This window comes from Alligator mississippiensis, chromosome 10 (genome assembly GCF_030867095.1).
Source record: "Alligator mississippiensis isolate rAllMis1 chromosome 10, rAllMis1, whole genome shotgun sequence".
Taxonomy (NCBI): Eukaryota; Metazoa; Chordata; order Crocodylia; family Alligatoridae; genus Alligator; species Alligator mississippiensis.
This window is the reverse complement of record NC_081833.1, coordinates 16,623,218-16,645,164: the sequence shown is the minus strand read 5'-3', so window position 1 is coordinate 16,645,164 and position 21,947 is coordinate 16,623,218. Positions and strand designations below refer to the sequence as shown.

Genomic DNA, 21,947 nt, shown 5'->3' with positions numbered 1-21,947 from the left:
GGGCCTGGCTCAAACTCCACAGCTACGTGGGACGAGAGGGAAAGCACTGCTGGCATCTGACCTTCCAGCCCACGGCTTGACGTCATATAACTGGACTTTAGAAAGGCCTTTGACCTTGTATCCCATGAAGTCCTCATGAAAGAATTGCGAAAATGTGGCCTCAGCTACTTTGGTGGCTGGTGGTTAGGTAACTGGATCCGTGGTAGAACCCAGAGAGTATTCATAGATTCATAGATTCATAGATGTTAGGGTCGGAAGGGACCTCTCTGCAGCATGGTTGCTGTAACAGTCTGAAGCCTTGGCAAGCCTTGCCCCTGAGTGCCAGTCAGGCTGCTGGCATAGACATCCCAGTCCCTGTGAAAAGAATTATGTCCAGATGCAGAACATCTGGATGAGAGGACATGACTTGGCAGCACTGTTACTTGTACCTCTGGGCAGTCCTGACAGCTGTGCCAGTGGGCACTGAAGGACACTGGGCATCCACTGTGACCCACAGCACACAGGGACCACAGGAGCAGCACAGGGCACGAGGCCAGGGCTGCAAGAGAGGAACAGCACAATCACACTCGGGCAATGGTGCAAAGATCCCAGTATGAGAAGGATGCTCTGTGCCTAGTGCAGTCCCTCAGGGCAGTCCTGTCCAGTGCAGGCTGTGAACATCGGGCTCCTTGTGCAGGCTACTGCCAGGTGCTATCAGCCCACCCCCAGCTTTTCTGGGGAAAGCCAAGTCCAAGTCAACTGATCCCAGGCCAGAGTCCAGGCCTGATTTCTGGACACTGCCCAAGTTTTCCCGGAGCCTCAACCTACTCTGACTTCTGCTAGCCCTTCTTCAAGTCTGCTTCCCTTCCTGCTTTGGAGGGTCCTGGGCTCTTTGCTGACCAGTGCTGCCCTGTGGGATGGCGCAAGGGGCACAGCCCAGACCTATTTGGAAGGATGGGGGAGAGGGGAACCCTTCTTGGTCCCAGACACCCCACATCCTCCTCACAGCTCCCAGCCCGATGGCCTTTGGCAAGAGCCCCAGTCTTTAGCAGTGCTGGGGCCCAGCTGATTTGTGCCTCCAGGCCCCAGTGGTCATAGCAGTGAGCCAAGTCCTTAGCAGTCAGTGGGGGTCTGCCTTGAGCAGGGGGCAAGGAGGGCGACCAAAGCTCCCCTGCTACTGCTCAGCCAGCAGCTGCATCTGCCGCCAGCCACCCCCAGTCCCAGCACAGCCATCACAGCCCAAACGCTGACCACCCCCTGGCTGGACACTCAGGACTGCCCCACACCCAGCCCACAGCATCCACACACCACACAGCTCTTCAGGGCCCAGCAGGATTTCTTCTCCTAAGCCCAGGAAAGGGGCTCAGGATTGGGGCTGGGGATGGCGCTGAGCAGAGCCAGAGTGAGACTTGGGGCCACGTGGGGAAGGCCTGTGATTCCTCAAGGCTGATGAACTGTTCTGGGCATCCACGCTTGTCTGACTGGGCCCATGGGGTCCCCACCTCCAGCACTCGCTGCTTTAACCCTTGCAGATGGAAACTTGACCTGCCTTTCCTCCTGCAATGGCCACGGATATTGATGCAGCCAGGTGCTGTCCTGAGGTCTCTGCTCAGAGGGAAATGAAAGGTGGTAGCAGGCAGGGAACAGGGGCAGATTTGCATGAAGGGGCTGATCTCAGATCAGGGGGTTTAAGAGAGACGTGGATGGTCCCAAACACAGACCTGTTTACCTGAGGAAGCCGAGCTGGCCTGGATGCCCACCATGGCCTGGACCCCACTCTTCCTCGCACTGGTCACCTATTTCTCTGGTACTCGGCTGGGGTGCGGGGAGATTTCACAGTCTCTTAACCCAGGGCCATTTTCATTTCTCCACATCCAGCACTAGCTGCGCAGACTAATGAAGCTTTTCATCCCCACCTTTTCTCCTCTTTCAGGTTCCCTTGCCCAGTACGTGGTGACACAGCCGCCTTCAGTGTCTGCATCTCCAGGACAAACTGCTCGGCTCACCTGCTCTGGGAACAACATTGGTAGCAAGAGTGTGCAGTGGTACCAGCAGAAACCTGGCACTGCCCCTCTACTCATTATATATGCTGATGATAGCAGACCCTCTGGCATCCCTGACCGATTCTCTGGTGCCAACTCTGGCAACACGGCCACATTGACCATCACTGGAGTCCAAGCTCAGGATGAGGCTGACTATTACTGCCAGGTGTGGGATAGCAGCAGTTCTCAGGCTCACAGTGATACAGGGCAATGTGGAAGTGAGACACAAACATACTGTTGTCACAGGTGCTTTCACCATCCCCTGCACTGTGATGGTGTGGAGAAGTGGGGTTCACAGGTCACTTCCTGGAAGTGAAGACACAGGACCTGGACAATCTCTTATATTGAGGAGAGAGAGGCCAAGGGCAGTTATTCCCAACCTGACCCAGGAAGGAGGTGTTCTGGGTGCTCTGGATGGCATTATCAGCACCTTCTCTGTTTCTTTTTTCTTGGGTGTCCAGATCTTGGATTTGCTTGGAAGTGGCAGCCCCAGAGACTCTGCCACTGTGACCTGCTGCCCCCTCTTCCATGTCCCTTTCTTTCTTTCTTTCTTTCTTTCTTTCTTTCTTTCTTTCTTTCTTTCTTTCTTTCTTTCTTTCTTTCTTTCTTTCTTTCTTTCTTTCTTTCTTTCTTTCTTTCAAGATGGCCGCCGACAGCTGAAGCCCTTCTAAGCTCCTCCAGCTCAGGTGCTTTCAGCTCGTTGCCTCGCACTCCCTGTCCCCCTTTTCCTGTCCCCCCCCCCAAAAAAACCCTTGCCTCTCCCCACCCTGTCCCTGGGGACCCCCTCCCTGCCCCTTCCCCCCACTTTCTGAGCCTTTTTCCCCTGGGCTCTGGCAGCCTCGTTTGCCTCTGCCCCTCCCCCACCCCCGCCTGAGTTGTCCCTTTGATTTCTGCTGCCTCCCTCCCCCAGGGCCCCTTCCCTTGGTCCCTGCCATCTCCCCTTGCCTTGGGGCTTGCCCTGAGCCCCTGCGGGGTTGCTCTGCCCCCCCTCAGGCCGATTTTGGGGCGTTTTCAGCCCCCTCCCAGTCCCAGTCCCCCCTGTCAGCCTGAGGCTTTTTTTTTTTTTTTTTTTTTTTTTTTTTTTTTTTTTTTTTTTTTTTTTTTTTTTTTTTTTTTTTTTTTTTGCTGCGCTTCGCAGTTTAACCCTGTCCTGGCGAGGAATGGCGGCTCCTACGCCTGGCAGCTGGCATGAGGATGTCTCTCAGGACCTCCCACTGTCTCATGGCCTGAGGGTTCATGCCCCTCTCCATGTGGGGCTCGAGGCTTGCGTGGAGGCTCTGGCCGCCCTCCTGGGATGGCGTACCATCCGCTACGCGGGGCGCGTGAACACGGTCCCGATGATCTATTTGAGCAAGCCCGCCTTGGTTGACAGGGTGTGTGCGGAGGGCCTGGACATTGCGGGCATCCACTACCCCGTCACGCCCCTAGAGACTCAGGCAGTGAGGGTGGTGATTTCCAACGTCCCACCGCACGTTTCCAATCGGGAGCTGGCCAGGGGACTCGAGGCCTATGGGGTTCCTGCGAGTCCTTTTCGCCGCCTGCCGATGGGAAACAAGAACCCTCAGGGCAAGCACGTCCTGTCCTTTCGGAGGCAGGTCTTCATGCTCCTCAAGGAGGGCCCCCAGTCGCTGCCTCGCTCCCTGAGCCTCACGCTCGAGGGGCGGCGGTTTATTATCTATCTGTCTGTGGGAGAGACCACGTGCTTCAAGTGCGGGGGCTCCTCCCACCTGGCCGCACAGTGCCCTCGGAGCAAGGCGGCCGGACCATCGCCGCCAGCGGCAGCGCCGAAAGACGGCGCGTCGACCTCTGGGGCATGCGGCAGGCCCAGGGAGGCTGGGAGCTCTTCCTCCCGACCTCCTTCCCCCTCCGTTCCATCTCAGGGGACCGGGGTCTCCAGCGGGAAGCCATCGTCCAGCCGAGGGGCTGGTGCTGCTACCATGGCCCCGCCGCCCCCTCCCCCGTCTGTGGCGCCCCCTGCCCTCGGTGCGGCAGCCCCACCGGGTGGAGAGGCGGACGCCTCCCCTTGCCCCCTGCCTGCCCCGGCCGAAGTGGCTGGGGTGGCCGGGGACTGCGGTGCTGGAGCCTCATCGGATGATGGGGCTCGGGCATCCTCCCTACCACCCGAAAAAGAGAGGGAGATGAGGGGGGCCTCTCAGGACACCCCATCCCTGACAGACCCCTCCTCGGCCAGTGCCGAGGACCCCCCCACTACAGAGCCGGACCCCGTTCCGGCCGCCACACCACCCTCCCCGTCGGATGTAGCCACCGACGAGGCAGACTTAGCGGGTGGGGGGGAGGGGCCTTCAGGGGTCCCCCTCCCCTCGCCTGTCCCCCAGCCTCCGGAGTCAGGCGGCAGCAGGGATAGTGGCGAATGTCTCTCTTCCGGTGGCCTGGCCCCGGGGGTGGCGGGAGAGCCCGCTGCCCCTTTGGTCACGCCCCAGCCTACCGGAGCAGATGGGGACGTTAGCGAGATGGAGATCCAGCTCTCGGAGTCTCGCAAGAGACGTCGTGAGCGGGATGGCCCCTCCCCCCCCAAGAAGACAGGGAATGTCCTCACGGAGCCGGTCCTCGACTCGGACGACGAGAGGCGGCTGATGTGCTTGGACATCGAGGGGGTCGACGCTGCAGTTGCGGGCGAGCTCCCGCCGGGGGTGCGGCCTCGCCGCTCTTCCGTGGGCAACATCCACCCCAAGCTGGCGGAGCCCCCCTGGGTCTCTCCTGACTATGGGGGACTCCTGTCCTTGCTGAAGCTAACCAAGGGGCAGAAAAATGTAGCGGGGCACATCACCCAGTGGTGTGCGGACCCCAAAGTGTTTGTCAAGGCTGCCAGGGCGGCAGTCAAGCTCATGAAGCAAGATCGGGGCACACGTCAGATGGCCTACCGTCTGGACAAGCTTGCCCAGAGGGTGAGAGTGGAGTGGGGCCTGGGCGGGTCCCTCGACTAGAGTAGGGCACGGTAGGCCTTCCCTGACCTGTCTGTATTGCCTTGCTCTGCTCTTGGGTGCTCGCTCTTCCACCCGCACTCTGCTTTGCTCCTCCTCTCCCACACCCACCCCCATGGCAGCCACAACCATTGGCACCTTCAACGTCAACGGCTGTCGAGACGCGGTGAAGCGCGAGGCCGTCCTGGAGCTCCTGCGGCAGAAGAGGCTGGCCATCGCCTTCCTACAAGAGACCCACTCTGACAGGTTCAACCAGGCGGCCTGGCGGGCTGCCTGGCGAGGACAGGTGTTCCTGAGCCACGGCACCAACCTCCGCGCGGGGGTCGCGACACTCTTATCGCCGCAGCTGCAGCTTGACGCGGCGGTGCCGCGGGAGGTCGTCCCCGGCCGCCTGCTGACCGTCCGCGTCACCCTCGCGCAACACCGTCTGCTGCTCGTCAACATCTACGCGCCCTCCGACGGCCAGGAGAGGGTCGCTTTCTTTGAGAGCTTGGCTGCCCTCCTGCGCGACGCTAGCGAGGATGATGACCTGCTCCTCCTCGGGGGCGATTTCAATTGCACCACTGCCCCGCGCCTCGACCGCACAGGGCCTGAGCCCCACCTGCCCTCCGCTCGCAAGCTGCAAGCTGCCCTGGAGGGGGCAGACCTCGTGGATGTCTGGCGAGCCCTGCATCCCGATGCGCGCCAGTACACCTGGGCCAAGACGAGTGCCGGCGGTCTCACCATGGCTCGCCTCGACCGCCTTTATATCACCAGGCACCACCTGCCACTCCTGCGCAGCAGCCGCATCGCTCCCTCGGGTCTATCAGATCATGGCCTGGCCTTCAGCGAACTGAGCCTGCCGGGGAGAGCCTGTGCACGGGCACCGTATTGGTGTTTGAACGTTAGTCTGCTCCAGGACTCTTATTTCCGGGACTGCTTTGCCCACTTTTGGCAGAGGTGGGAGGCTGCGAGACCGAGCCACTCCTCCTGGAAGCTGTGGTGGGACGTGGGCAAGGTCCAGACCCGAGCCTTCTGCCAGCAGTACACCCAGCTGGCCGCGAACGAGACGCGCCGCCGTATCCGGGAGTTGGAGGAGGACGTGGCGGAGCTCGAGGCTGCTCTGCTGGCCGCCGGCAGCGACGCGGCACTGAGCGAGAGCCTCCGGCTCCGCAGGAAATGCCTGCGCGACTTGGCGGAGAGCGCGGCCCGCGGCGCGAGGATCCGCGCCCGCTGCCAGGAGCTGGTGGAAACCGACGCCCCGACCCGCTTCTTTTTCGACCTGGAGCGGCGGCGGGCAGCGAGCAAAGTCTTGGACCATCTCAAGACTCCTGAGGGCCGGGTCATTACAGAGCCGGGCGAAGTCCGCGAACGTGCCGTCGCCTTCTATCGCGACCTGTTCGCGGCCGAGCCGTCGTGCCCCGAGGCCACGCGGGAACTCCACGAGGGCCTACCGCGTCTCGATGCCCTGGAGGCCGGCGAGCTGGAGCGGGACTTGTCCCTGGAAGAGCTGGCGGCCGCCACGGCCGGCCTCGCCTCCGGCAAAGCCCCGGGCCTCGACGGGCTGCCTGCCGAGTTCTACAAGACCTTCTGGCCTCTCCTCGGCCCCAGCCTCCTGCGCGTTTTCCAGGAGAGCCTCGCCGACAAGGTCTTGCCGATCAGCTGCCGCCGAGCGGTGCTGACCCTGCTGCCCAAGAAGGGAGACCTGGGCTACATGAAGAACTGGCGGCCGGTCTCCCTGCTGTGCGCGGACTACAAGATTTTGGCCAAAGCGCTGGCCACCCGCCTCCGCGCGGTCATGGCCTCTCTCACGGGGCCCGAGCAGAGCTACTGCGTGCCGGGCAGGACCATACAAGACAACCTGTTCCTGCTGCGGGACCTGCTCACGGCTAGCGAGCTCTTTGGCCTCGACGTCGGCCTCCTCTCTCTCGACCAGGAGAAGGCCTTTGACCGCGTGGGCCACGCCTACCTCTTCCGCACGCTGGAGGCCTTTGGCTTTGGGCCCCTCTTCACCGGGGCCCTCCGGGTCTTGTACCGGGACATTTCCAGCCTGCTCAAGGTGAACGGGGTGCTTTGCGCTCCGTTCCCCGCGCGCAGGGGCATTCGCCAGGGCTGTCCGCTGTCGGGCATGCTCTACGCCCTGGCCATCGAGCCGCTGTTACACGCGCTGCGCCGCCGCCTGAGTGGGGTGGCCCTGCCATCGGCCACGGGCCCGTCCGCTGGCCCTCGTCTCCGGCTGTCGGCCTACGCGGACGACGTCACCGTCTTCCTCGCCACCCGGGAAGACGTGCGGGCTCTGGCAGATTGCCAGCGGGCCTACGAGCGCGCCTCCTCCGCCCGCATCAACTGGGGCAAGAGTGACACTCTGCTGCTTGGCGCATGGACTGGCAGGCCTCCGCCGGACTTGCCGGGGGGCCTCGCCTGGCGCCGCGAGGGCCTCAAGGTCTTGGGCGTGTTCCTGGGGCCGACGACCTTCATGGCGCGCAACTGGGACGGCCTCGAGGAGGGAGTGGAGGCCCGCCTGCAGCGGTGGCGCTGGCGCCTGCCCAGCCTTTCCTACCGGGGGCGCGTCCTCGTCATCAATAACCTGGCGGCGGCCACCCTGTGGCACCGCTGCGCGGTGCTGGACCCTCCGCCGGAGCTACTGGAGCGACTGCAGCGGCTCCTGGTGGATTTCCTGTGGGACGGACGCCACTGGCTCCCACGAGCTGCCCTCTACCTGCCCACCGGCGAGGGGGGCCAGGGCCTGATCGATCTGGCCAGCAGGGTGGCCGCCTATCGGCTGCAGGCCCTCCAGCGGCTCCTGTACACCGAAGGCCACCTCCCGTGGCGACAGCTGGCGTGCCGATTCCTGCGGCGAGTGGGGGGCCTCGGCTTTGACCGGGAGCTGTTTCAACTGGACCTCACCTTCCTGAACGGGGCGGTCCTTCCCCCGTTCTACCGCAGCGTGGTGCGGGCCTGGCGGGCGGCCTTCCATCTCTGTCCCCAGGCCAGGCACCTGCGGTTCCCGCAGCTCCTTCGAGAGCCCTTGGTCCACAACCCGGCCCTGCACCGTGTCGTGCCGAGCCTGGCCTCCGCCAGCCTCACGGCAGCTCTCGTCGAGGCGCGCTCCACCCGCCTGGAGCACCTCCTGGACCCCGCTCGGTCGGACTGGCTGTCACCCGAGGCCCTGGCTGCCCGGCTGGCCATGCGCTCCGTCCGCACCGCGGGGCGGCTTCTGCGGGCCGTTAGGGCCGCCCTCCCGACGGAGGCAGCGACCGCCCTGGAAGCCCATCTCCAGACTCGCCGGCCCCTCCCCGCCGCAGACGCCGCAGAAGACGCCTTCCCACCGCTACCCGTCATCCCAGCGGTACCCGGCGAGCTGGCCGAGCGGCCCAACACGCTGCTCAGGCTCCCGGTGCCCCCCAGCAGCAATACGGGCTGCCCTTTTGGCACCCTGCCCCGCAAGGGCCTCTACATGTGGGTGGTGCGCACCCGGCACGCCCAGGTGCTGGCCGGCCGCCCTGACACCGCGTGGCGGCGGCGCCTGGCGCGGCCCGGGACCCCGGCGTGGCGCACGCTGTATAAGGCGCCCATCGCCAAGAAGACCGGCGACCTGCAGTGGCGGCTCGTGCACGGCATCCTGGCCACCGGCACCTTTGTGCGTCACTTGGACCCAGCGGCCTCGGCGGCCTGCCCCTTCTGCCCGGGGGTGCTGGACGAGGACATTTTCCACGCCTTCCTCGACTGCCCCCGGCTGCAGCCTCTCTTTGCCGCCCTGGGCGCACTGCTTCGGGTACTGGGCCGAGACCTCTCCGAAGACGCTTACGTCCACTCCTTTCCGTACCGGGCGGCCGAGCGGGCCACGGTCAGCCTGGCCAACTTCCTGCTGGGCCAGGCCAAGATGGCCACCCTGAAGAGCCGGCGAAACCAGCTCAGCGGCACCGGGATGGTTGACGCCCTGCAGCTCTTCCGCCTGCTGGTGCGGGCCCGCCTCTCGCTCGAGTTTGAGCACGCTGTCCTCCGGCGGACGGTGCCCGCCTTTGAGGAGCGCTGGGCCCTCGAGGGGGTGCTGTGCCGGGTCGAGGCGGGACGCCTGATCCTCGTTCTGTGATGCCACCGGCTGCTCAAGCCGCAGAGACGCGTCGAGCGGGCCGAGGCCCTGGACTTTTGCTCGTGCGGGTCGACCCCGGAGGCCTCCATGGGTGTCCCTGCTGGCAGAACTGTAAATACTGTAAATAGTCCTTATGTTCGTTGTGTTGGTTGTTTTTTTTTTTGTCTAGAGTGTACGGGCAGGCCTTGCAGGCCACGAGCCCAGGCCTTGTCCATGAGGCCCAGAGCTTCGGGCGTCCTTGTACATGCTTTTGACTGGCTCCGAGTCATCACCCTCCGGGGAATAAAGGTCTCTTAAAAGTCAAAGTCTTTCTTTCTTTCTTTCTTTCTTTCTTTCTTTCTTTCTTTCTTTCTTTCTCTAGAAGGTCCTGGGCCCTTTGCCGGCCACTGCTGCTCTATGGCCTGAGGCAAGGGGTACAGCCTAAACCTGTTTGGAAGAATGGGAATATGCACTGGTTCCCGACACCCCATATACTCCTCGTGGCTCCCAACCCCACTCCCCCTGCTAAAAGCACTAGTCCTTAATGGTGTAGGAAATGGCAGCCTTGTGCCCTGAAGGCCTCACCACTCACGGCAACGAGCAACTCCTCATCAGTCGGTGAGGTTCTCCTCAAGCAGGGGGAAGGAAGGGCAACTGCAGGTCTCCTGCTACTGCCCTGCCAGCAACCCCATCTATCACTAAGTGCCCCAGCTCCACTACAGCCATCACAGTCCAAGCACTGACCATCCCCTGACACTCACTGTGCACTGAGCTCCTGCTCCACCCCAGCCCACAGCATCCACACGCCACTGCTGCTCTACCCGATGCCCCTCTGGGATTCCTTCTTACAAGCCCAGAAGGTGGCTCAGGCCTGGAGCTGGGGCTGGAGAGTAAAACCTGTGGCCCTGGTGGGGAAGGCCTGCAAGTCCTCAAGCTTGAGGTACTGCTCTGGGCACTGCACTTGGCTGACTGAGCCCATGGGGTCCCCACCTCCAGCATTCACTGCATTGACCCCTGTCAGATAGACAATCATCTCCCCTTTCCTCCTGCAATGGCCACGGGAATTTATGCATCCAGGTGCTGTCCTGTGGTCTCTGCTCTTGGGGAATTGAAAGGCAGCAACAGCCAGTGAGCAGGGGGCAGATTTGCATGAAAGGGCTGATCTTAGATATGGAGGGTTTAAGAGAGATTTGGAGTGTCCCAGACAGGGATCCATTTGCCTGAGGAAACCAAATTGGTCTGGATTCCCACCATGGCCTGGGCCCTGCTTCTCCTTGCACTGGTCACCTATTCCTCTGGTACAAGACGGGGGGGAGGTAGAGATTTCACAGTCTCTTAACCCAGGGCCATTTTCATTTCTCCACATCCCTGCACTGCCTGCGCAGACTAATGAAGCTTTCCATCCCCACCTTTTCTCCTCTTTCAGGTTCCCTTGCCCAGTACGTGCTGACGCAGCTGCCTTCAGTGTCTGCGTCTCCTGGAGAAACCACTTGGCTCACCTGCTCCGGGAACAGCATTAGTGACAAGTATGTGCACTGGTACCAGCAGAAACCTGGCAGTGCCCCTCTATTCATTATATATAAGTATAGCAAGAGACCCTCCGGCATCCCTGACCGATTCTCTGGTGCCAACTCCGGAAACACGGCCACGTTGACCATCGCTGGAGTCCAAGCTCAGGGGAAAAACGTCCCATTGCCACAGGGGACCTTTACCAACCCTCACTCTGTGATACTCTGAGGACCCAGCTCAGCTGTGGAGAAGCACTTTTTCCCATGTCACTCCCAAGGGATCCTTCCTGGCAAGTTGGGATCCAGGAGCTGCACAGGGCTCAGATTCCTGGGATGTCCCCTTGTTTTTCTCTGTGGGAGACACTGGACTCAGCTCGGTGTCGTTGCTCTGAACTGTCACCGCATGGGTGCCTCTGTCTGAGGACCTGGTTCCCCTGGGGACCAGCCATGGCTGGACACTGCTTTCTGAGTCAGCCCTTCCCCGAGGAGCCACGCTTTGTTCTCCTGACACCTTCATCAGGGAATCTCCACCATCCTCTTAGTTATAGCCTCCCAGCGAGACTAGTGGGACCAACCCAAGGCCAAGAGGAGCAGGAAAGACAAAAGCACCCACTTCTTAGCAGGGGAACGTAGAAGAGCTCATCTCTAGAGGAAACTTCCAGAGACAGGAGTTCTCCAGACTTTGGCCAAGCTCTTTGAGTGATAAGAGAGAGAGCAAAGGGCAGTTAGTGCCACCCAGATCCACAGAGAAGGAGGTGCTGTGGATGTGCTGGGTTTGGCTGGATTGGAGATGTCGAAAGAGCCTGCTGGTTACATTTCCATTGGGGAACGAGAGTGCTGTGTGCATCTGACAGAGGGGCATTCACTCCAGTGAGCATCCACTTAATTTCCCAGTGCTGGGGATCCTGCAAATTAATACCTAGCACCCAAATAGGAGCCCCCAAGCCCAGTGACAACAGCAGCTAATGAAGCCTCTCAACAGCTGCGTGCAAGAGTAGTTGCAGGGTGAAAGCAGGGTGTCTTTCACAGTTAACCCTTTCCAGTCATCCTCACAAGACCTGTGCCTCTGGCTCCACCAGGAGCTTTCCTCTGATAGGGAGGGCCCTTGATCATTCTTACAGGATGTGTCTACGCAATTTCAGAGATCAATCGTGCAAGAGCTGAAGAGCCTGAAGGTGGAGCTTGGTGTTCCTCACCCAGGAGAATCATTATAAGGGGCAGATACAGTGGGGTATCCTCAGGGGATTTGGCTGTTTTAGTTGCAAGAGCTTGAAATCTCCTCACCATGCTCTGGGCTCCACTCATCATGCTGCTAGGGACCTGGTACACAGGTGAGACAGGGGGACTGGCTTATATATTAAAATGGCAAGTGAAGCCAATCCCATCCCTGTCCACAGCTATTGGCAATGCACAGTTTGGGAGTAACAGGCTTCTACATCTTGGGTTTTTTGTCAGGTGCCAGATCACAGTCTCTGCTCACGCAGCCTCCCTCAGAGTCGGTGTCCCCAGGAAACACAGTGAAACTTTCCTACACCATGAGCAGTGAGGACAGCATCAGTGACTCTTTTACACACTGGTACCAGCAGAAACCTGGGACCCCTCCTCGATACCAGCTGACATACAAGTCAGAGTCTCAAAAGTTCCCCAGCTCCGGGCTCCCCACTCGATTCTCTGGCTCCGAAGACACATCCAGGAATGCTGCATATCTAACCATCGCTGGGGCCCTGGCAGAGGATGAGGCTGTTTATTACTGTGAAGTGTTTCATAACAATGCTCAACACAGCAGTTCAGTGAGACAAAAATCTCCCCTGCCAGTCCACTCCCAGGCCGTTTTCAGCAGGCTCTGCACTTGCTACCAGGTTTGGTCTTTGCCCTTAACAGACAAGTATTTGTTTCTCCCATTTCGTTCAACCTCCTCATGCTGTGTAAAGAGATCTGAATGGGACAAGGACATGGGCACTGCCTACATTCTCCTGCCCACAGTCCCACCATGTGGAGTCCCTGGAGAAGATGAGACTCTCCATGTTCATTCAGATAAATAATTTCTAGCTCTCAGGGGCTTTAAGAACAGCTAGAATAGTCGGGTGGGGGGGGGGGGTGGACCTGCTACCTGAGACTGTAGGGTCCCTAAACTAGGCCTTCATGGAAACATAGGGCTGATGTCCATGAGGTTCAAGTTCATTCTGCTCTGAGAAAGGTGGGTGAAGATCCCTGTATGCTGCACACATGGAGGTGAATCCTGCAAAGGCAATGCAATGGCCTATGGCTTTCACTTTGCTCCCTTGGACGTGCCCTTCAAACCTAAACCTATAGGCCTGTTCTTCCTAACTGCATTCACAGGTGGTGATAGCAGTGCTTTAAGACTGTGCCCAAAGTACTAATGCCTCCAACAAGCCTATTCCCTACAAACATCCTGCTCTTCGTTTTGTTATGTATTGGGGTTGAAGGGCTTAATTTCTTCCCTTGGACAGGATCTGCTATAGATGAGCCTCCAGGAGCTGTGAATGTGCGTGAAGCCACCCCTGTTTCTTGCCTGTGGGAATCGCATGGCCATATGCTTACAATGTCCTCCTCTAGATTTGATTTGTTCTCAGCATGGCAGCTGCAACAGGCTGAACTCCCAGCAGGCCTTGCCTTGAGTATTCGACAGGCTGGTGTCATGGACATCCCGGAATATTGTCTTGTGCTGGGACCATGGGATCAAGGGAAATGACTCTGCTGCACTATTAATTGCTGCCCAGGGGTCATAAACCTCCTATTTGTATAACCCAATTATACTAACTAATAGTCCCTATTGTATGTGGCCACTGGATGGATGACTGTACAACAAAATTCTTGAGACATCTAATGAAAAAAACAGGATAGGAGTGTTGTGTGGGTCAAAGGGTCAAAATGTGAAAATAAGTGCACCTGAGGGGGACACCAAGCAGAGCCCCCTGGGCTGCACCCACCAGTCCTCAAAGGCATCAAAGGACCCAGTGGATGCCACCCACTGGTGCTCTGCCTGGCAATGTGCATGGACAAGTGAGAGGAAAGTGGCCTCACGGTCTCCAGGCACCTTCCCAGCCAGAGCCTCCTTCCTGGCCAAGTACAGGGCCCACTTGGCCAGGGCCAGGAGGAGCTTGACAAGGAGGTTCCAGGACTTGGTGGGGCCACAGACGGGGTGACCAAAAACAAAAAGGTGGGGGGTGAAATTCAAGCAGAACCTCAAGAGGAAGTTCTGGAGGTGGAGGTGGAGAGGCTGCAGCCTGGCACGCTCAAGGGCCATGTGCACCAGGGTCTCCCTCTGCCCGCAGAAGGGGCAGGAGACCAGGGTTTCCATGAAGCTCACCACATACATGCCCGTGGCGATGGCTCCATGGAGGAGCTGCCAGCTGAAGGCTTCAGTGGTTCGTGGGATGAGGGTGGAGTACAGACTCAGCCACCGGGGTGCCCCAGCCACACCCTCGCCAAGCAAGTCCCACCACTTGTTGTCTGGGCGAGACGCGAGGGCAGCATGATAGACAGTGTGGTGCATGAGTGTGTACAGTTGGCAGCGATGGACAGTGGAAAAGTGGACTGGTCTGGTGTCCTCCAGCTGGCTCAGGTAGTGGTGTGGGGAGCGCCATGAGGCTGGGTGAGGCGCCGGACCCATGACAAACTCTGGTGGGCTGGAGGACACAGTGGGGAGGGGACCGCTGCCATGCAGGACTTGGTCAATAAAGGCAAGGACATCAGGAGGTAGGGCAGATTTCACCTCCCGGACCAGACGACAGGTTGTACATGTCATGGGTAGACCCATGCACCACAGCAGGGTCCACCCACTCCCGCCTGTCATAGTCCAGGAGGTCTCCAATACGGGCAACACCCGCCAGGATGTTCTGTCGTAACTCTGCCGTCAGCACCTCCAGCTGGGTCAGAAACCTCCTGGTGGAGGATGGAGCAGTGACCGCTGGAGGGCACTGTGCACCCACCATTGTTAACTCATCAATACTTTAACTAGAGTTCACAAATGAATTTATATTGGAGTAGGCAGGCAACTAATTAAAATGCTGAGGAGAAGGAGTGGTCAAGAGCCGTAATGTTTAGCCAGGTAACCTAAAAGTTAAAGCTTAGGCTGGATATCTGCTGGGCTTTATGTGAGAGTCTGTGTATAAGAGCACAAAATAAACACATGCACAGGAATGTATTAAGCCAAATGTAAGTATATTGTTAGATATAATAGAATATAAGTTATGAAACAGGATAGAAGAGTAAAAAAAAGTTATATTAACATGTACCAGAATCACACAGTAACGTTCAAGGTGGGAACACACAGATAACAAGCTGGAGTTGCTTCACAATCCTGGCCCACAGATTCACAAATTCATACTCCCTCTCTCATGCAAAACAGCCTCTTCTCTGTTAAATGGTCTATTATTACACAGATTACATACACCAAACCTTTTTATAGGCACATTGAACCACACAGGTAAATACTTCACAATACATACTACCCCTCCTGCCTCCCAGATCCTTAGCTTCCCCAGCAGAAAGCAGATGCTAAGTCCTCTGTCCCAATATCAGGGTCAGGGTGATACTTTACCACATCTATGATTCCTGCAGCTCTAGAAATATATGCAGATAAATTACCGAGGGCTCAATTAGAGAAAACCTTGTCCAAGTTCGATTCTCTAAGAGCTCACGTCATTTCCATCCAGGATAGCAACAGCATCAGTGCAACTCACAGATCAGAGCCCCTCTCTCTGGAGCAGAATCCCCCTCCTTCTTCAACACACAAGATAACTCAGGCTCTTATACCCCAAATCACCCCATCTTACTCATCCAATCACTTCACGCTCCGGCCTGGTCACCATCAAGTTTTGTATCAAGCCCACACTGAAACCACATACAGTCCAATCAAATTCCCACTTGCCTCATGCAGTGTGCAACAATTCCTATCATCCAACTTTGTATGAAACACTCACTCGGACCACGTCCTGTCCAATCTATGCCTGTGCACATGCCACCACACTATTGCACACAGTCCCACACCTTGCGTCCATAGATGCTTCTCAAGCAAATCCAGGGATGTCATTCTCCTGTTGTACTCGGCCTTGGTGAGGCCACAGCTGCAGTACTGCATCCAGTTTTGGGCTCCACAATTCAGAAAGGATGTGGAGAAGCTTGAGAGAGTCCGGAGAAGAGCCACGCACGTGATCAGAGGTCAGGAAAACAGACCTTATGACAACAGGCTGAGAGCTATGGGGCTCTTTAGCCTGGAAAAGCGCAGGCTCAGGGGTGATCTGATGGCCACCTATAAGTTTATCAGGGGTGCGCACCAATACCTGGGGAAACGATTGTTCACCAGAGAGTCCCAAGGGATGACAAGGTTGAATGGTTATAAACTCCTGCAAGACCGTTTCAGACTGGACATAAGGAAGAATTTCTTTGCTGTCCGAGCCCCCAAGGTCCAGAATAGACTGCCGCCAGTGGTGGTTCAAGCACCTACATTGAATGCCTTCAAGAGAAACCTGGATGTGTTTCTTGCTGGGATCCTATGACCCCAGCTGACTTCCTGCCCCTTGGGCAGGGGCTGGACTCGATGATCTTCCAAGGTCCCTTCCAGCCCAAACATCTATGAAATCTATGAAATGTCCATGAAAACCTTGCACTCACCACTCACCACTCGCCACTACGCATGCTCCACAGCAAAACTGGGTCACTTATGTCAGCAAAGGGCAAGAGCCCACTGTTGCTAGAATAATCTTAACTAAACTGACTACTACACATGCACAGTATAAGATGTTATGTATTCAAACAGCAACTATAATAACTTAGGCAGGGGAGTTGTCCAGTGGACTAAAAATTCCTGTCATCACCATGACCCACACCCGGGCAGTCTCAGGACTAGCACAGTTTGGCAGCAGGTTCCTTACACTTCATTGTGGGGCAGGCAAAGGAATGGACTAACCCCCATTGCAGACTGAGTGCTGGCGCTGTGATGGGTTGTTGTGGGCTGGGCTGAAGGGGACTGGCACTCCTAACTGTGTTCCCACTCACTATCCTGCTGTGGATCCCTGCCCCATGGTCTCCAGAGCAGTTCAACCTAGAGAGCTGTGGGACAGGGCAGGGGGCACCACCCAAACCCCAAACCTGTATTGGGAGAGAGGAGAAGACCTAATGGCACTCAAAACCCCCCCTCCCGCCTCTCAGTCTACCGCTTGCACCTACCATGACTGCTCTTCCCGACCCCCACAGTGATTCCTTCTTCCTAGCCCAGGATGTTGCGGCAAGAGCAGGAGCTGGATTGGGGTTGCAGGTGCTGAGCTGAGCAATAGTGACATTTGGGCCCCAGGTGGAGAAGGTGTGGGAGTCCCCACTGTCAGGGACTGCTCTGGGCATCCACTCTTGGGGGCACTGAGCTCAGAGCGCCCTTGGTTCCTGACACTCACTGCATTTCCTTCAGGCAAATCCACCTGCCTTTCTGCCGTAATGACCACAGGAATTTCTGCAGCCAAGACCACCCCTGAGGCCCTGTGCTCTTGGGGCAGGGAAAGCAGCAGCTGTCAGTGAGCAGGGGACAAATTTGCATGAAGGGGCCAATCTGAACAGAGGGAATTTAAGAGACTCATGAAGTCCCAGACAGAGACCCACTTGCCTGTGGAAGCCAAGCTGGTCTGGATCCCCAACATGGCCTGGGCCCCACTTCTCCTCATAGCCCTCAGTTATTGCACCGGTACTATGAAGGGACAAGGAGATCTCACGGTCTCCCTGCCCAGGGCCATTTTCACTTCCCCACATCCCTGCGCTGTGCATAGTACAGTAAATTATACTAACGGGATTTACAATAACTTTATTCCAATATTTTCTCCTCTTCTTTCAGGTTCCCTTGCCCAGTATGTGGTTACTCAGCCATCATCAGTGTCAGTGTCTTTAGGACAAACCGCTCAGCTCACCTGCTCCGGGAACAACATAGGTGGCAAAAATGTGAGCTGGTACAAGGAAAATCCTGGCAGCACCCCACGACTTGTTATATATGGGAATAACAAGAGACCCTCCAGCATGCCTGACCGATTCTCTGGTGCCAACTCTGGTGACACAGTCACATTGACCATCACTGGAGTCCAAGCTGGGGACGAGACTGATTATTACTGTGTAGCATGGGATAGCGAAAGCAGCTCTTTACACAGTGACATGATGCAATGGGGAAGTGAGATACAGATCTCCTGTTGTTTCTGTGATGCTATGACTGGCCAGCTCAGCTGTGGGGAAGCAGGTTTCACATGCCACTTCCCAGGGATCCCTCCAGGCATGCTGCAATCACAGCCCGTCCCCTCCCCACAGAGACAGTCTCACCTAACACCCAGGACACTGTGCAGAGCAGGATGGTTCAGAGCCCTGGGCTCTTCTCTTGCTCCTGTCAGAGCCCCCACCCAGCTGGGTGCCCCCACTCTCATCTGTCACCACACTGGGTGCCCCACTAAATGAGGACACCTCACCTTTGGTACCATCCACAGCGGGACTCTGCTTTCTGAAGCAGTCCTTCCACAGGGAGACAAGCTCCTGTCTCCTCCCATCTTTAACAGAGGTCTCCTCCCTTCCTCCCAGCGGTTGCAGCTTCCCTGGGAAGACTGACTCCTCTTGGAAGGAAGGTGTGAGGGAGCTCATTTTTAACGGGAATGTTCCAGGAGTAGGAGCCCTGCATGAAACCATGGAGCTGGGACAGGCAATCAGGACTCATAGCAGAGATAACATCTTTTATTAGACCAACAAGATTTTTGCAAAAAAATTACTTTAATTGCAAGCTTTCGGGTACAAATACCTTTCCTCAGGCATTGCAGAAAAGATTGTGAAAATTCTCCTGGGTAGAAATGAAAGTTCATATTTCATAGGATTTCACAGAGGATTAAATAGATGGAAAACTCCTCTGGGCAGATATTTATAGCTGAGAAAGAGAGAGAGAGAGAGAGAGAGAGAGAGAGGAGGAAGGACAGTAAGTGCCACTCAGCCCCCCCAGGAGAGGGTGGGCAGGGGGCACTGTGATTGCATTGGGCTGGATGGCATCAGCAGCACTTTCCCTGTTGTTCTTCTGTTGGGAATCTGAGTGCTTTGTGTGAGCCTCAATGGGGGACCACTGAGGTGTCACCCAAAATGAATGCCTGCTTGGTCCCTTACAGCAGGTCTACCTTTATCCCCTGAAATATGTTCGCTCTGCTGCAATAGGAACCTCCAAACCCTCTGCAATTACAAGCTGATCCATTCCCCCAGGAGGTGTGAGTTGGGGGGAAAAGTCTCCAAGCAGGTGTGAGATGGGGGGAACAGAGTTTGTGACTTCACACCTGAGAGGATAGAAAAGTCTTTGGCCAAACTAAGCCCTCTCCTCAAACCTCAGCTCCCAGTAGAGTGACATCAGAGCCCAGAGAGTGAGGCCCAGTGTGACTGACTCCCTGACAAACAGGACTGATGTCAGTGGAGCTGCAGGGAGGGTGGGAACTGATGTGGAGGGGTCTGTGTGAGGGTAGGAGCAGGGATCAGCCTCTCCTGTAGCCTTGCAAGCAGGTAGCTGCTCTGCTGAGGCAGGGTCCGGCTGTGAGCTCCCTCCTGGGTCCAGCACCAGCATCACTCCAGGGTCCAGGCATCAGCATAGTGCACTCACAGAAGATGCAGTAGTTTCAGCACAGAGGGGTTTTGGTGCCTGCTGTTCTGAGGCAGCAGAAGGCAGCTGAACCAGGCCGGGGTTGCTCGTGGACATTTTCTGTCTGTACAGCTGTGACAAGCAAGGCAAGGACCAGAGCTCAGATGCACAGCACTGGGTGAGTTGCCTCACTACCAGCCCCACAGTCTCTGCCACAAGGTTCAATGATGCCAAGGCACAGCCAGAGGTTGGCCTACAGTGACTGTCCTCCTCCTCATCAGTGAAAGATGCTTCCCAGAACCCAGGGCAGGGAAGGAGACTGGCAGCACCCCTCTGCCTTTTGGCAGCAGCCCCATCTCCACTCCCACTCAGCAGCATGATCAATCACACTATCACAACCCTGCCAGAACATGCCCAATACCAGCCATTTCCCAGGCCCACTGAGCATGCAATCCCCATTTTAACTTCAGCCAGGCAGGCCTACTAAAAAGCTGCCCCTAAAACTCGCCGTGACCTACTAAGAGCTAAGGAAGACGACATGGAAGGAGCAGGAGCAGGACTGAGAGTTGAGGGAGTTGAACAGAACCATAGTGAGACTTAGACTGGGGGGCAGGGATGCGAGCCCCCACTGATGGGAAAGTGCACTGGGCATCCACTCTTAGTTATACTGAGCCCAGAGACCTACCTTCTGGCTCTGGCGCTTGCTGCGTTTCTTTCCAGCAGGTGGAAACTCAGCCGACCTTTCATCTTTCAGTGACCACAGGAATTTATACAGCCTGGGCTCCTCTTCTCCTTGCATTAGTCAACTACCTCTCTAGCACAAGGCTGGGGCAGAGAGAGATTTCAGTCTCTTAACCCAGGGCCATTTTCATTTCTCCACATCCCTGCATTGCCTGCACAGACCAAGGAAGCTTCTCATCCACATCTGTTCTCCTCCTGGCCCAGGTTCTCTCACCCAGTCATTGTGTCAATCCCACCGGTGCCCTGCACTGGACCTAAGTGGAGATTCCTGCGTGGCCCCGAGTCTGGGACCAAGAAACAGCTGCTTTTTGATCTTAGCCCTGGGACTGCACTGAAATCTCAAAATAGCCCCAGTGCAGCTCTGGGGCTGGGACCCAAAATTCATCTGATGCCCTGTTTCATCCCTGAGACCACACTGGAGCCAGGCTGAGATTCCCATGTGGTCCTGTGGCCAGGACCCGCCATCTCAGTCCTAGGGCTACAATCGCTCATATTATCCCCATGGAGCATTTGGACATTCACCGTGTAACTTCACAGCATCTGCATCTGCTACTTGCTGGAAAAGGCATAACTTTGCTATGATACAACACATGTGCACTTGGCAGGGGTTATCCTGCTCAAACACATGGATACTCAAGTTTCAAGGGCATGTTTAACATGTGCTAATCGTTCTGTGAGACAAGCATTTAGGAAATCAGGTTGCAACTGTCCTGGCAATGCCGACTTCTTTCACTAGGCAGAGCCGTTTCTCAATAAAGCCTGGAGCTGATGCTCTGAGATCCTGGGCTAGAGCAGTCTGGGCTGGGACCTTTTTGCTCCCACAACAGCCATCCTGTTTCCATCCCCCAAGTACCAGAGCTGAGGGAAAATAGACCTGTCAGCAGCTGTAATTGGGGAGGAGTAGACCCAGGGGGGAAAAACAGAAGATCTGCCCCTCCTGCCACTGCTGCTTCCACTAAACATGTGCCCAGCTCATGCCTGCAGGGAAGGGGCATGAGAAGGTGGCTGGGCCACACCTGGCTGCAGTGAAACCTGCTACCTGTTGCCCAGACAGCTGCAGCTCCGACCCATCACAGCCCTGTGCAGTCTGCAGCCAGCACTGGTGTCTCCTTGTGTCCATGGGGTCAGGGCCTGCAAAGGACAACATTCGCCTTTCAACCCCGCACTGGAAACCATAGGAAATTCCTCTGCCAGAGGGGACTGCTCTGTGCATGGGGTCTGAGCAGTTGGTGCGCTTTGAGGCTTATTCTCTGTGAGCTGACCTTGATTTTTCCCTCAATAAATCTATAATATGCAGGGAAGTGTTGTGGGGGAGGAGAGGGGGAGCCAGGTGAGGTGAGAGCACTAGCCAGTGACAGGAGGCAGTTTTGCATGAAGGGGCTGATCATTGCTCTGGGGGCATAAGAAAGGCTCAGAGGATCCCAGCGAGACACCCAATTAGCTGACAAAGCCATCCTAATCTGGATTCCCACCATGGCCTGGGTCCCACTCCTCGTGGTGCTCACATACTGCTCAGGTGCTCCTCGGGAAGGATTGATCTCAGCCCTTCAAGCCAAGGGGTCTTGGGATTTATTCTCACCTTGCCTCCCCACTGCTTCCCCAAGGAGCCTAATCCAGCTGGAGGCTTATCCCGGTGTTTTCCCTTCTTCTTTCAGGTTCCCTTGCCGGGAACGTGCTAACGCAGCCGCCTGCAGTGTCTGTGTCTCCAGGACAAACTGCTCACATCACGTGCAGTGGAGAGAAGTTTAACAAGAAGTATGCACACTGGTACCAGCAGAAACCTGGCAGCGTCCCCAACTTCTAATATACAAGGATAAAGAGAGACCCTCCGATGTCCCTGACCGATTCTGTGGGGCCAGCTCCGGTACCACAGGCACGCTGACCATCACTGGAGTCCAAGCCCAGGACGATGCTGATTATTATTGTCAGAGTAGTGATGACAGTGGCACTCCTCACAGTGGCACAGGGCAATGTGAGACGTGGGACACAAACTTCTTGTGGTCCCTGTGGAGGTGTCAGACCATTCCTTCTCATGGCAGGGAGTGGGGGCTCTATGGAGACAGAAGGATTTCTGTTCATTCCCATCCT

The 21,947-nt window shown here is 57.0% G+C and overlaps 1 gene segment (V, D, J or C); it reads left to right on the top strand.

Annotated features, from left to right (window-relative positions):
• Positions 1-1,740: 1,740 nt before the first annotated feature.
• On the top strand, positions 1,741-21,663 carry LOC106738008 (immunoglobulin lambda variable 3-21-like). The segment is given in 3 exon segments: positions 1,741-1,786; positions 1,913-2,239; positions 21,515-21,663. Coding segments are annotated over 3 exon segments (522 nt in total).
• Positions 21,664-21,947: the final 284 nt, after the last annotated feature.